Raw genomic sequence first — 14,855 nt, forward strand, 5'->3', positions numbered from 1 at the left:
TAGAACACCAAAGAATTTAAAGGTGATCAGGCTTTTCCCTTCCTTACTATAAAAAGTCACCCCCCATAAGTCACACACACGCCTGCAAAGCAGCTGTTTGCAAATTGTACAGAACTGCACCGCTCTAGAGGTAAAGGCACTCATGGAAAAAACAGAGAAACACAATCAACCTGAAATCTACATCCATATGGGAACAGAACTTGAAAGTACTCAGTCAATTTGAGACTAAATCTTCAAAAATTAAAAGCACAGAGTAGAACTCAGGCTAGGACATGTCTTCTCTGATATTGCTTAGGTGTATTGTCACCTTTCACACCAAAACCACATGGAGCCTCTCCTAGACATCCACACTGCCTTGACAAGGATTGAAGCAGGTGACTTCAAGGCACAACCCGTTTGACTGATGCGTGAACTCCGTGTTGGTGTACTATCAGAAGCACAGGAAAGCCACTGCTAACTCTGCTGGGAGCTTTGCAATCCAAGGCAGCATTGCAGAAGCAGCAATGCTAACTAACTCACACCATAGAACCTTGTCTGACCACCTGTACTGGGTTTACAGGGTGAAGTTTTGGCAGGAGCTGCAGAGGTGGTCTCTGTGAGAAGTGAGGGGTTGCCCTGTGCAGGACACAGCTGGTTCCATACCACACCCACAGGCCAAAGACCAGCCCATCAGCCAGGCTGACAGTGCCTCTGAAAGCAAACTTCAAGGACAAAATGTCACATGGCATGGAGAGCAGGGCAGGAAGTGAGAAGCCACAGCACAATCAAGATCAGTGGAGGAGGTGCTCTGGATACCAAAGTAGACATTCCTCTCAGAACATCAGCTTACAGAAAAACATGGAGGAGCAGGTATTGCCCTGCAGCCCCTGGAAAGGATGCCATAGCAGAGCAGGTCAACATTTTCTGAAGCAAGCTGCAGCTCATGGAGAGGCCATGATGGAGCTGATTTTTTCTGGAAGATTGAAGTCTCTAAGAAAAAAACATGCTGGAGCATAGGAGGAAGTGAGGAGGGCTCTGGCAGCTGGGCAAGGTCAACCAACCACACAAGCAAGGACAAAAGCTGAAACATTTCCAGTTTGCAGATTCTAGACACAATCCTCATACTCCAGTCAAGAACAGCCCATGCTGTTTGGTCCTGTGGATAACCTGGGGCTTGCCCATCATTAGAGTTACTGTAACATCAGAGGCTTAAGAATGCAAGGATGGTCAGAAATCTAGAAAGGCAGTTTTCCCTGGCATAAGTGAATAAACCAGTAAATAAATCAGCCAAGGGAAGGAAGGGGAATTAAGCAAATGCAAGTGACTAATTACAGTTCTGTTTAATTTTGTCATTGTCTGACACTAACTCAGATTTTTAGCTATCCAGTCTTTCTAGAACTGTTGACCTTTTTTAGCCCAAGACCTTACATCGCAATATTGCAATAACCAAAGCGGATTACAAGCTTCAACTGAGACAGACACTTGCCAGATATTCATTCAGCCCTTCAGAATTGTCTCTTTAGTGTCTTACAGCGTTTGTTGAATCAGTGCCATTTGAGCTTTAAAGTGGAATGACATTATAATCTTACTCAATTTCCACAAAAACTTTCCCCAAACAGGAATCACATTTGAAGGGAAGCCTCCTACAAAGTCAAGCTCGCTGTCTGAAAGCAGTAGAACTAGAACTGTTCAAGCCAAGCAGATTCTGCATACAGCACCAGCTGTAACATAGATGTTACCCTATAATAACATCTAGAAAGAATTCCCAAGAGTCAGCTGTACATTTTAATAATCCCCAACTGAGAACAAGATGTGTCACTGGGTACCATCAACTTCCTCCCTGAAGAATACCTAAGATAGAGGCATGTTGCTCCCTAAATTAAGGGGAAACTTCCTGGTGCTTTTCCTTAATTTCATTGATATGAAGCTCTAAGCCAAGTGTTCAAGATGAATAAGAAGCCAGGGCAGCAGCTTGATATGAATTTCAGTTAAAGAGTTGGTACTACAGCAGCTGCTGCATCAGAACAAACAAGGTCAGAGCTGGGGAAAGAAGAAAGTACTTCCTGCTCTTTGGGTAAGAAACACTTCCTCAAACTCTTTCCCTTTCCTATTTTAAGGTGTTCCCTCTATTCAAATCCATCAAATCCTGACTGCAATTTAGTATAGGTCATCAACTAAACAAGCTTCATCAGTGTCAGCATTTATAAATGCTGTCTTCATATCTTGTTGAATCCAGTTGTGACTACATTCAGATGTTTTGTGTAAACAATGCCTAGCACTGGTGTCAATCACCTCACAATAAAACAGATGCCAAGAGAGTCTTGTATTTTAACATCAACATCTGCTAGTGAAACAAAAGCCACTAGCAAGTCCCACTAAAGCAATTTTAGATAAGTACAGTTCTACCCATCTGAACACTGGCATGAGATTTAACAAGATTATCTCTTCTCATTTGATCCTAATTGGTTGCCTTAGGAAATGCATGGATATGTGTGAACATCAGTCTACCATCCACTGAAGAACTGACATGCTCGGCTTAGGCTGTTTGTGGTAATCCCTAGGTGTGCTTTCTAATAAATACTAACCAGAGACAAGCCAAAGACAACACCCTATTTTGTCCTCTTAATCTGAGGTGACTTCATCACGTCTATGATGCCTCCTGGCACTCCCTGAATACATGTGCTTATATTCTCCACAGTTTCATGCAAGGTAAAGACAAGGAAAGAAGGGAAAGTCATTTCTAGCTTTTGCTCTGACATGCAACACTTAATCATTGCCCTGAAAGGCTGGTTGTAGCTTTACAAGTGAGTTTATCAATGCTGAACAAACTGAAGGAAAACATGTCAAGTGGAATATATATGTAGTTTAACTTGATTTACTTGCCCCAGTGATTCCAAAGAAAAGCATGAATTCCTGAAATTGGACACACCTTTACCAGGAGGAAGGCTTCAGGCAGAGTTCAGCAAAAACTACCAAGTTCAGAATTGTTCTCCCACTCCTGTTGTCCTGCCTGAACAGAGGCACACCCAGAGAATATATATCTTAAGAGGGAATGAAGCAGATTTGACAGGAGTCTAGACAAAGGAAAAGCTAGTCAAAAGCTATTCTGTAGGTGACACTATTAATGGGCAAGCTAACTCAGAAGTAGATATAGCAGAGGCTTTCCACGTACAGTCAGATGGGGAAATTTCCTTAAAAAAGCAATAAAGAGCTAAGAGTTGCATGGGATACCTGAGAAGGTTTGAAGTTTAACAGGTAGAACAGTTACTATGGTAAGATACCTACCTTTTTTAAATAAGGGCTGGGGGCGGGGGGGGGGGAAGAGCTATGCCTCTGTAGCTCACAGTTCTTTGCTATAGAGAAAGACTTGCCTAGAGCTGAAATTCAACTTTTTATTTGGGACTGTCATTCACTTCAGACCACACTGTTGCTTGATTTTTTTATCAAACCTTTCTCTTCATATTGCACGAGGTTCTACTACTGAACTCTTCCCAATCCTGGAACTTCAGCAGTGGCTAGGGAAAAAGTCCCTCAATTATGTGAAGCAACTATGGAAACATTTTTGGTTTTGTTTGCCAACAGAACTAGAAGCAAAACTTGAAGACTTTTAAGTAAATTCTTAAGAGTTCCAACAGGAAACTTAAAAACTTAGTTTGCTTATGTCACCAGCTATTCAAGCTAGATCCGATTCTCAAATCTTTGGGCTCAAGAAGTACTTGTCATACAACTGGGCCAAATCCAGAAATGTTGAGGGACGGGTTTTAGGAATGCATAAATTTATTCAAGTGTGGTAAATTTTTTTCCTCCCACTCAGTTCCAGTTTCAGCACCAAAAAGCTCCTAGTGTTCTAGAAGATATACTGCATTTTTTTCTTGAGTTAATTATACAGGCAAAACTCGATTTTGAAGTTGGAACTGACTTTTTTTTAAATTACTTTCAGGCAAGAACCACATCCACAAACCAGGATAGCTTTTATCCTAAGGAGGATGAAGCTAACAGCTATACATCATACCTGTTTACACACCAACAGATTTTACAAAACAGTGCAGATGAGTTAGGATGCTTCATCCTATGGGTGCGTTCAAATCCAGATTAGAAATCTGCAAAACATACACTGCAGTATGCTAATAAGCAACAGCCAGTTTCAGCTCCAATACTGCTGCCAAAGTGCTTCAGGTGAAGAAGCACTTTTGTGGTAAAGAAAAGCTCAACTTCTCTTCACAACCCAGCTAGTTTGGAACTCCTTTAGGTATCTATTGTTCACAATAAAAATCCTGAAATTTATATAGTCTCACTGACATCTGAAGATGAAGACAAGAAAAGCCAAAGTTTCACACTGATTGCACTCCCTGTCTTATTCACCCTTAAGAGACACCCTATTTTAGTAACAAAATGGCAAATGTTTACCTTGTCCAGTTATTTAAAGCTCTTTGAAACACCTTAAATTTAATCCTGATTTTTCAGGATATACATAACTAATACGTCAACTGGAAAGTTCAGGAGAGCTCCAACAGTTAGATTTTCACAAACTTTTCACAGTTTAAGAAGTGTAGTAGTTTAGGTGACAGCTCAAATCCAGCAGAGCATGATTTTTTTCTACCAATACCTTTGTTACTTCAGGGGAACTGGGGAGAGGACAAAACCTGACAGCCTTGGAAAACTTAAGTCTTCAACAGTTACAACTAGTAACATCCAGATTACATCAGAACCAACTAGACTACCTCAACACAAGAGTCCTTAATTTAGAAAAATAAAACCACCCCCAAGTTGAACAATAAAGCACTTTTTCTTAGTTGACTGTGAAGCAAATATGCAGCTCCAGAACACAAAGCTCCAGAAGGATGAGCACCCAAAACAAAATATTTGGACTGATATACTTCTCCGTACTTCTAGACAATGGATTTGACAATTACTAATACCCTACCACTGGCAAATTATGTCCCTTTTGTAAAAGTCTGTGGAAATTGAAACTACTACTCCTTCTACAGTTTAAGCTTAAACTGGGAAAGTAAAGGGATCCAAGAGCAGTTACTGCCACTGAGAGAACACCCTGACTCTATCAAGCAGAACATCCCTGGCTCCACAGAGCACCTAAAAAGATAAAGCCCACAGAAGACAGCTTTGACTTTCAAACCTAGACCCAGGGGTATGATTCCTGCTCATAAAATTACTCTCTGCACCTATGCAATAACAGACAGCCCATAGACACTGTCCATAGACAAACTCAGGGAAATGCTAGTGTAGCAACCCTTATTAAAAAAGCAGCAAAAATCTTCAGTGTTCACCCCATTTATGGAAAGCATGAGGCATGTCAGGTAGCACAGCCACCAGCCACCACTGAAATACCTTATTCCACCATGAGGTATTACCTATCCAGATAAACAGTGTCACTTGGCCATTGCTTCAGATTTTTGCCTACAAAGCTACAGCACCTCTAGAATAACCTGAGGCCCTCAGGTACAGCAGCCAGAAGCACCATTCTCTTACAGCCAAATACTAAACCCCTGGACCTCTACACATGTGAAGTACATTTAAGAAATCCTATCCCATGGCAAGCACTTTCAGAAGTCATGTTAAAGCTCTAGTCAGACAGATTTCAGTATCTAGTTTAATTTTTCGGGAATATTTCAGATGCATTGCAGCTAATTGAGGGCAAACACCATCAGTAGAAGCACTGGGAATCCACTTAGCTACAGTTTATTACAACAGCAGGAAGATATGGCAGCACTTACACCTAATCCCTTACCTGACAGAACTCCAAAGCCTTGGCTGTAGATACTGGTATTGTTTTTAATTTTAAAAGGTGGATCAAGTTCTATATTTACATATTTTGAGGTTAAGACACAGAAAAGGAAATAAGCCAAGCTAATCTCTAGAAGCGTGGAGCAAAAAAATTATTGGATTAACACCCCTGTTCATTCTATACATACCAGTCTCACAGATTTCTACATTAAAAGTAATTTGCTTCCACTAAGCCTGAGATGCACACACATAAAAACTCACATTTCCCTACAAGTTTGGAGTTGATAATCCTCTAGTGTTCCAGATGCATACACATTTTTAAAAGCTCATTTTGCACAAAGCTTGTCTACTTGTGCAACACTTGTCTGCTTACTTTTAAGGGCAAAGGAATAAGCCAAATGCAAAACTCCAGGCAGAAGCCAACAACAGTTACCACCATTCTGTATGGTAACTAGACCCAAATCAGAAGCAGCTTCTTGGCTCAGACAGAAACCCCTGTATCTGGCTAGTATCCGCAAACTCCAACTCATTTAATATCCTCCACTTGGAAATTACACCCAAGAGCTTCTGGCCTTTTAGTTCTTAACTTGCACCTAGTTCCACCACGTATTTGTTTAAGCCCAAGTATAGAATGCATATAAATCTGCTTCAAAGAAATGGGAAGGGAAGTGGTTTGATGTACTAGCTAGAGTAAATTCTTTAATCTTCATGCTACTCAAGGGAGTTGATGCTGCAACAAAAGATTACCATACTACATGTTTCTGACTAGCATATATACGATACACACAGAAGCAAGATCTAGAGATAGCGTACATCTGGACATTAAAGGATACCCCTACCTCTACCAGGTGTTTTCACCTAAGGATGCTTCCTTATCTATTTGATTCCTGGCTCACTTCCCCTCGATACCATATGTGGTCACACTGCTGCTTGTGCAAGCCACAATAGCCATAAAATCTAAGACACAGCTACATTTACATTAAGGCTGTATTGGATTGCTTTAATTTGTTGGCATGTTAAAGCCTAAAGTATTAGAATTACAACTGAAGGATCATATGATCTTATATTTCTGGTTCCCTACATAATCAAAGAAAAAGTTGTTAATTATTCTGGACTCCATGAAATTATAGAACAAGCACTATTTCATGCACCACCAGCCTACATATAGCAGCTAAGTTAGTGGACTTTGTTCATCAGAAGGCAGAACATGGCGCCACTGTGCAATTCAAGTGGTAACTCTCAGTCATGGAACAGGGAAGAGAACAGGGATGGACAACATTTTCCACATTCCTTCTAGTCTGTGACCCAAGTAATGGTAACAGAGGACTGGTGGCCAAGAGAAACTCTGAAATAGAATCTGCCCACTAAGTGTTTGGAACCTCTCCTCTCCATTTGAGGATCAGCACTTCCCTCTGGATATGATTCCAACTATCATTAACTGTACCAGTAGCCAAGAAAAACCTTAGAAAAACAAGTTATTTCATCTGTCCTACTTCCCCATCTTTCTTATCCCTACACACCTTCCCTTCCACTTACTATGATTCTATCTTCTACTTTTCTTCTTCTACCTGTTTTTTTTCTAGAGGCTCTCCCATGAGAAAGCCCTCACTTCTATCACCCCCTCAACCCCAGCTTTAATCAACATCTCAGTGGCACAGAAAGAGCATGCTTCTTCCACTCTGAATAGGGTAAAATTACATTCTTTCAGTTTGTCACAAGACTCAAGACTAGAAAAAAATTATATTAGGCCAATGCTCTTATAGCAGTGATTCAAATTTAATTTCAGACTAACAAGGGCTGCCATGTAGTGCCAATCTCAACAGATTCATAGAACAGAATCCCAATAGTCTATGCCTTGCACAGATGGAATGTTGCAACAAACAATCTGCTTCCTTCCCCTTAGCCACTTCAAGTCAATGTGTATGGGGCAAGGCAGCCCAGTTTACAGAAGCCTGGCACTCAAGCAGAGAGAAGCATGGTCCTCTGTGGCAGTTACTCAGGTACAACAGCCTGCTCACATTTACTTCATCCAGAGGCAACAGAACTCCAACTCCAGCCCAAGAGAGGAGCCTAGGTGCCCATGGCAGAGCAAGTTATCTGCCTACACACACCGGTTTCTGTATGACTTCCTCCACCTGCATGAAGAGTCTGCCAGCAGCACTGGTGGGGTGCTTGTCTAGGCTTTGCTGCCAGACTCTACTTGCCAAAACCCTGAGCCAACCTTTAATGATGCAGCCTGTTACTATAGTAACTAGTGTTATTTTCCTATCTCTAGGCACAGACCTTGGGGGGAAGTACTTAAGTTTCTTCTCATTTCACACCTACCACTCGCTTGCCCACTGCATAGCTACGTGCCGCTCCAAATGCAAACCTCTGTCAGTGGGCCCTCAAAAGCAGCTGGCCCAGCCACAAGCCAGTGGGAGGCAAAAATGCACAAACCCAACATGCAGGCATATCCTTCTGAGCAGGCTACAGCTGGGAGACCACCAGCAAAGAGTTTGACAGTCCAGGCAGCTGGGGGCTTCCAGACCACTGCTCTAAGGACAGAGGCACAACAGAAACATCTGACAGCCACAGAGTGGCTCAGGTTCAAAGCAACCACAGTGGGTCATCTGGTCCCACCTCCCTGCTCAAGCAGGTTCATCTTAGAGCACATGGCACAGGATTGCATCCAGATGCTTCTTGAATATGTCCAGTGAGGTAGACAGGACAGCCTTCCACCAAGGGTGTTATTCCAGGCTGCTGGTGATGCCTTGGCATCATCCAGTCGGGCTCAGGCCACTCTTCAGTGTCCTGGAAGAGCCACACAGGCTAGAGTGAATCCCTTCATAAACCAAAGCCAGTTTGCTCCATCGTCACCTGTGACACTGTAGGGGCTGCACTTTCAGTGTGAAGGCCTTCTACTCAGATAGCACAGTACTTGGAGCAGTTCTTGTAGAAATCCATAAAAACCATATTTCTCACCTCAAGTTTTTAAGAAATAGCATAGGTCAAGAAGCAGGCCCACTATATGAGGCAATGTTTTCCTCACCAAACAAGCAGATGACTCTTTCCTAAAACCCATCAATATTGTTAACATTATCTGTATTGTTACTGCAGCACCCCACAGGAGCCCAAGTTGCATCAGGAACCTATTTTAATAAAGAGAAAAAACATCCAGGATAGGAAGCATGAGTTTCAAGGTAAGGTCTTATCCTGGGGAAGCTGCTCTCAGGCTGAAGAGCTGCTGATAACCTGCATGAGGCTGTATACAAAGAACTCTTTTGTATGGTGGGTGGTTTTCACTGTCCTGAATAAAACTTTACACCCTAGTGTGACTAGCTATGCTTTCCTGTTGTTGCTTTCTTAAAGCTATAAAGCCTCCTCCCCTCAACACATACACAAAAACAGAAAAGGAAAAAAAAAAAACACAAAAAAAAGAGCAGAGTTGCATTCCCAGTCAGGATTTTGGTGCCAGGATACTCCTTCCTCATATCTACAAGCAGTAAAGTCATCACACACAGAAGCCTCACATGGTTCACATACAAGCTGCTGAACACAAGTTATAACTGCTCATGTGAGCCAGTCAGAAGAGGCAGCCAGTTACACACCACTTCCATCACATCACGGTAGTTTCTCTGCATAAGCAAACATCTCACAGAGTCCCCACCTTATCCAGAAAGCTCCAGCGTGGAATGGATTCACCTACACAAATGGCAGCCTGTTAGAGGAAGAACTTCACAAACAAGAGCTTCTCACAAATGAGCATAGAGTCCTACCAATGGAATGACATCACTTAAGCTTGGAAGCTTCATAGCTCAAGTCACAACAGCCACTACTCTGCCAGAGTGTCACCTGAAGACCAAAGCAGTAAACTACTCCCACTGCACACCAAGATCAGCTCAGGGTCTGCTGTGCCACAAAGCCCCTGGATGGAGCATCGCTACCAGAGACCTCGTGGCAGCTGCCAGGGGACCCTGACAGGAAGCCACCACACAGTCACACAGGATGGTTAAGCATGACTGTCAGCACAGCAGCCTTCAGGGAATCAGCTTTAGTTCCACCTGTACTGCTTCCATGTTTAGCTTTTAATGTTCGCATAAAGCATATTGTGTAACGCTTAACTGCACTGTCAGATGTGCCAGCACCAGAAGAACTGGGATTCACCAGCCAAGTAAGAGACAAATGGGGTTTTGTTTGTTTGGGGTTTTTTTGACATAGTAATGTCGCAATTAGTTTGAGATGGCAGGATAAGAACATCTAAGATATTTAAATAGCAGTATTAATATTTCAGAGCTACTACACTACTGAAATGAGTTTACAGTCATTTTACCAATTGCTTCAGGCCATCTGGAAATGAAAGAAGCCAAGAGAGCATCTGCTCTGCACTGTGAAGATTACCTTAGCACACGAGAGCTAGAAACTAGAAAAATAGTCCAAGAGGTTATCATGGTAGGTGTTCCACCAGCTACAGAGCTTGCTGCCACCACCAGCAAAAATACATGAGCAGTTTCTTTTTCTGTACCTAATCTTTTGCTGGCCAGAAATCTTTCATTAACAGCACAGCTCATTAACTTGAGTGGAAATATTCTTGTAGCCAACTCTGAAGCTCAGGCAGTTAAAACACCAACTCTAAGACTACACAGAGCAAGTAAAATCCTACAACATTTTTCTGTTTAGAACAGGGCCTGCTGTTCCAATAAGAACATAATGTTTTAATACTTCTCTACACAAGAATTAATCCTGTTCTTCAACACAGTTGCATACTGTTTAAAAAACACAAGTCAGAGCAGTTTCTTTAGTACACATAAGGAAATTCAGCTAACATTAAAGGTCTAAATAAGAGCAAGGAGAAGGAGAAATAAGCTATATAGTTCCACATATAATTAGAGTTTCCGCTCTGGTAAAAAACATCCCTCACCCAACTAAAACAGGCTATCTGTTTGCCTTAGGACAGATTTGTTACTCTATCTCTTTTGTAAAGACCTGCCTTTGGGGACTTATTTCTTCATTATATTAATCTCTCCAAAGGCAAAGAAATCTAAAAGCATTAAAGTGCTTCAGTGGCTAGTTACTAGTGTAGACCTTTGCAATGCAGAGTGGTGATTAAGCTCAAACAAGAAACAAAATTCAGTCACTGAAAACTTATCCTAATTCTCATTCTTCTGTTCTGTTCCTGTGTATGAAGCCTTCTGCCTTATATTCCTATTACATGTGCTTTTGTAATTTCTTCCCACCATAAAGAACACAGACTCCCTAATTTTGGTAAGTATAAAGACACCTGCTTTGTGGAACCTTTCCTGTGGGGCTGCAGTGAACACAGAGCAGAACACACTCCTTGAGCCACTCTTGAATAAGATGCAATGCTGATACCTCCTCCCAGAGGGGACAACAAAGCTTCAGGAGCTTTTTCAGCACTTTTTACCAAGATTCTTGTTTGGTGTTCTAGCTAGTAGCCAACTGCAGCAGGAAATTCCCAATGCTCTGTGGCACTCCAATTTATGCACTGGAATCTGTTGGTAGCCTCACAATTTTCCTATTTACTACCTTCCTTTGCAACAGCACTTAACTGTAAGGTCCTCCCCCATCTCCAGCCAGCATTATCTTTCAAGGGAGGATATGACACTTTTCCATGCCTAAAACCAGGAAGAACTTTATAGTGTCTACCCTGTCCTCCCCTCCTATCATCTTTTAGTCCTCTGAAGTCAGAGGAGGTGCAGATCCCCAGTCTTCCATAAATCCAAGCCCATTTGTAGGACAGCTTTTGACTGCTATAGTCACAGTGTGTGCCTTCTGCAAGCATCCACCATTTCTCTGTGCTAGTACTTGTCATGATTGTCACCAACAGCTCTCTGCCATACATGAAGTTCATAATGGTCAGGAGTTATACCCAGAAAGCAGAGGGCCAGCACAGACCTCTCCCTAAACTAGAAAAAACATAGGTCATGCTTAATTGTCCAGACAGAGGAAAACGAAGCTTAGTGGCACGAGCTATTTCATCTGCTGTAAAAGAACACTGCTTAAATGCACCACACAGTAGGAGATGCAAGAGCCAGCCTGGTCAAGCCTCCCATCTATCACTTTGGGTTCAAGGAGGGGAGAAAGAGCAAGACCTGGCTTGCCACACACCCCAGATCTCATGCCAGCAGAGAGAAAGAGGCACAAGGGAAGATAATACAAGTAGAAAATAAAGCCCAATTATCTTTTTCCAAAAGGTAGCATCCTTCCAAGAGACATTTTTCAAGTATAATCCCACAATACTCTTTCGAGCTACAAAAGTAGAAGTGACCAGGTGATTGTGTAACACACAGAAGCTTTACTAGAGTCTGTCAAATGAAGAAACAAGTCACACAGCAGCCTTGGGCTTCCAAGTTATTTCTTGAACAAGATGTTAGACTTCCAATGGGGCTTCACTTGGGACAATTGTTATTCACTTTCATTGGGCAACAGCATATATGCAAGAGCCAGATGTTTGCTACAAGTGACTGACACCAAGCCTAAGGAATTCACATCACTGCTCATAGTTTCACTATAACAAGAAACAGCAAGCTTCGTACATCTTTTGAGAGCCAGAAGTTCTCCAACAGACCTGTAGGTACTAGCTGCACTTTTAATTTACCTTGGAATTCAAGTAATTATCTTGAACTCACTTAATCTGGAAGTTTCATCCCTTATTGGCACAAGGGATATAGATACACCTATTTCTCTTCAATACCTTTATTTTTATTACATTTTCTGCAAACAGTAACAAGCCATTCTCTTCTGATTATGTATTTAGTAACAGTATTGGCTGCCTATCTTGGAACACTATAGTAGCAAGAGAAATGCAAAGAGGAAGATCTAGAGCTTGAGTCAAGCATTATTGCTGGTCATTTGAATTCACTGAGTAGGAATAAAAACTGTTGTTCATCTTTAAAAGAATTCCAGCTTGAAAATACTGTACTTCTAGCGCTTATCATAAAGAAAAGAGTGCAAAAGAGCAGGTATCATACTTAGCAATTGAACACCTACAAGATCAGATCCCCAGAACTGCAACACTGACACTTGGCCAGGGAGACTTCCTGACAGGAATACACTCCTGATCACAAGTCCACATGAGAAATACACACTGGTGCAACCTGGTACTCATCATTTAAGAAATTAATAATAAAGTATTTTTGTTTTTATTGGCATCCAAAGAATGCCACATTTATACGAATGACAAATTTATGGCAATGTCTAATCACTGCAAGAGATGAAGCTCAGGGGTTGATATCGATCAAGCTGGTTGCAACCAAGCAAACCAAACAAACTCCTCACCTTCACATTCAAGGGGCAAAAAGACAGATTTCATGAGTAAGACATCCTAGAAATATAGAGCTTTCCATTTAAGATCTCATAAGTTAAAGTACTAAGTTAAAACTTTAAGGTACATCTTCCAACAGAAGTACAGATATTAGTCCTCACAGCTGATATTCTGCCCAGTCATGAAGGAAGAAATAGCAAAGTCAGTTTACTTCAAGCAAGAAGTAAACCAGTAGTCCTGTGTATTTGGTTTTCCACTCTCCTGAAGCAACTCCCACTCCAAGACAACACAGCACAGGGAGCAATTAAACTGCCTTGTAAAGTACATTATAAAAAAGCGTATATACGAAAACTGTTTAGAATACAGGCTCATTGTACAATCCAGCACTACCATTAGGATTTTTTTATTTTGTTGTTTCAATTGCGCTTCATTAAAGCAGTTCAATGCTGGTGCTGATGAAGACCCTAGTCATCCAACCAGACTCTTTCCTTATCACTTTTAAGGCTCCTCTCTATTTGGAATAACTCTGATTTTGAGGTTTATGCTTGGTATCAGGTAATACAGATATATGCATAACCCCCCCTGTGTTTCCCAATCTTTTAAAGCAGGCCTCAGTAATTTATGGCACACACCAGTTCTGACTTAGAACTAGTGAGATCACAACTAAGAGTTGCTGTTACACATCTGGCCATAAAAGAGGCTACACAGCACAGCTGAACACAACATCAGTGCAGCCAGCAGTACACTTTCCACAGCTCTGAGAAGCACTTAATAGCCATCATGGTCAAACACTTCCATCAGAAAAACAAGAACACTTCACTCTAGTCCCTTGTTGTGATACTTTGGCCAAGTACGGATTTCAAAAACTCCTGGTCTTGCCTAACCACGATCTAAGTTAATTAGGTACTGCACTTCTAGCATTTTAGACAGCTGGGTGAAGAATGGCCAATGCATCCAACATGCCTGCAGAGAGGTACATTTCTTCCACTTACCCAGAGCTGTGCTTTCATCGCAGCATTGGCTGAAGAACAGCTACTGCTTTGCAGCTTAATAATTGAAAACTCTCACGCTACTCCGTAGTGGTGCTGCAGTGGTAACACTCACTCACTGGGAGAGCCATATTTAGAAAAATATTGGGTTCTCCCCCAGAGCAATGTAATAGTTTGGTAAGTGAAATGAACAGCCCCAGTAAGAGTCAAACATTGTCAGATTAAAGAAAAACAGAGCTAGACTCCTACAGGGAGAAGCCTGGGCTGAAGGCATCTAGCTTTATTGCAAGGATTCATTTAATCCCTGCTCGGGAACATAAAAAAAAAGAAAAGTCCTAAAGCTATGTGCTGGGAACAGGGGCTACATTAAATGCAAGTCGAGCAATATAAAAACACAGTCTGCCAACCTCCCCCCTCCCGTGTTTTTCTGCAATAAATACCAACAAAGTTAATACCGGTGTATGAACTTCTCGCATGCAGCCGACACCCGGCTTTTAATAAGCGAGTGGGGGAGGCCCTTCCGCGGCTGTGCGCCTGTGGGTAGCGGGGCCGGGGCTCCACCTGCGCCGCTGCCAGGGCAGGGGGCGGCGGGCCGGGCCAGGGCGCTGCAACCTGCCGCGCCGGGCCGGCGGCTCACTTACCCGGGGCCCCGTGGCTCGGTGGCTGCGACCCGCCGGCAGATGCACCAGCAGCAGCGCCAGCAGGAACGGGCGAGCCCCCGCGCTGCGCCAGGCCCGCGGCATCATCGTCCCTCGGGGCGGCGCGGCTCTGCGGCCACCGGCGGCGGCTCTCCCGGGCGGTGCGGCGGTGCCGGTGCCGCCGCAGCAGGTTCCCCGCCTCGGCCATGGGGATGCCCGTTATAAAGCCGCGGCGGGGCGGGG

At 42.7% G+C, this 14,855-nt stretch overlaps 1 protein-coding gene across 9 annotated transcripts in view; it reads right to left on the minus strand.

The window, feature by feature from the left end:
* Positions 1–14,855, minus strand: part of SMOC1 (SPARC related modular calcium binding 1) — a 162,993-nt gene that overhangs the window by 114,907 nt on the left and 33,231 nt on the right. For 6 of the 9 annotated variants that reach the window (XM_033515081.1, XM_019007036.2, XM_015631210.3 and 3 more), the window contains exon 1: positions 14,616–14,783. The exons of 2 other annotated variants lie outside the window; for them this stretch is intronic. In XM_033515081.1, coding sequence (XP_033370972.1) covers positions 14,616–14,720 — 105 coding nt within the window. In that variant the 5' untranslated portion in view covers positions 14,721–14,783. Of the gene's footprint in view, positions 1–14,615; positions 14,784–14,855 lie in introns of those variants that run through there. One more of the 9 variants, XM_015631207.3, reaches the window with a different exon arrangement.

The sequence above is a fragment of the Parus major genome, chromosome 5, assembly GCF_001522545.3.
Source record: "Parus major isolate Abel chromosome 5, Parus_major1.1, whole genome shotgun sequence".
In the NCBI taxonomy this organism is placed as follows: Eukaryota; Metazoa; Chordata; class Aves; order Passeriformes; family Paridae; genus Parus; species Parus major.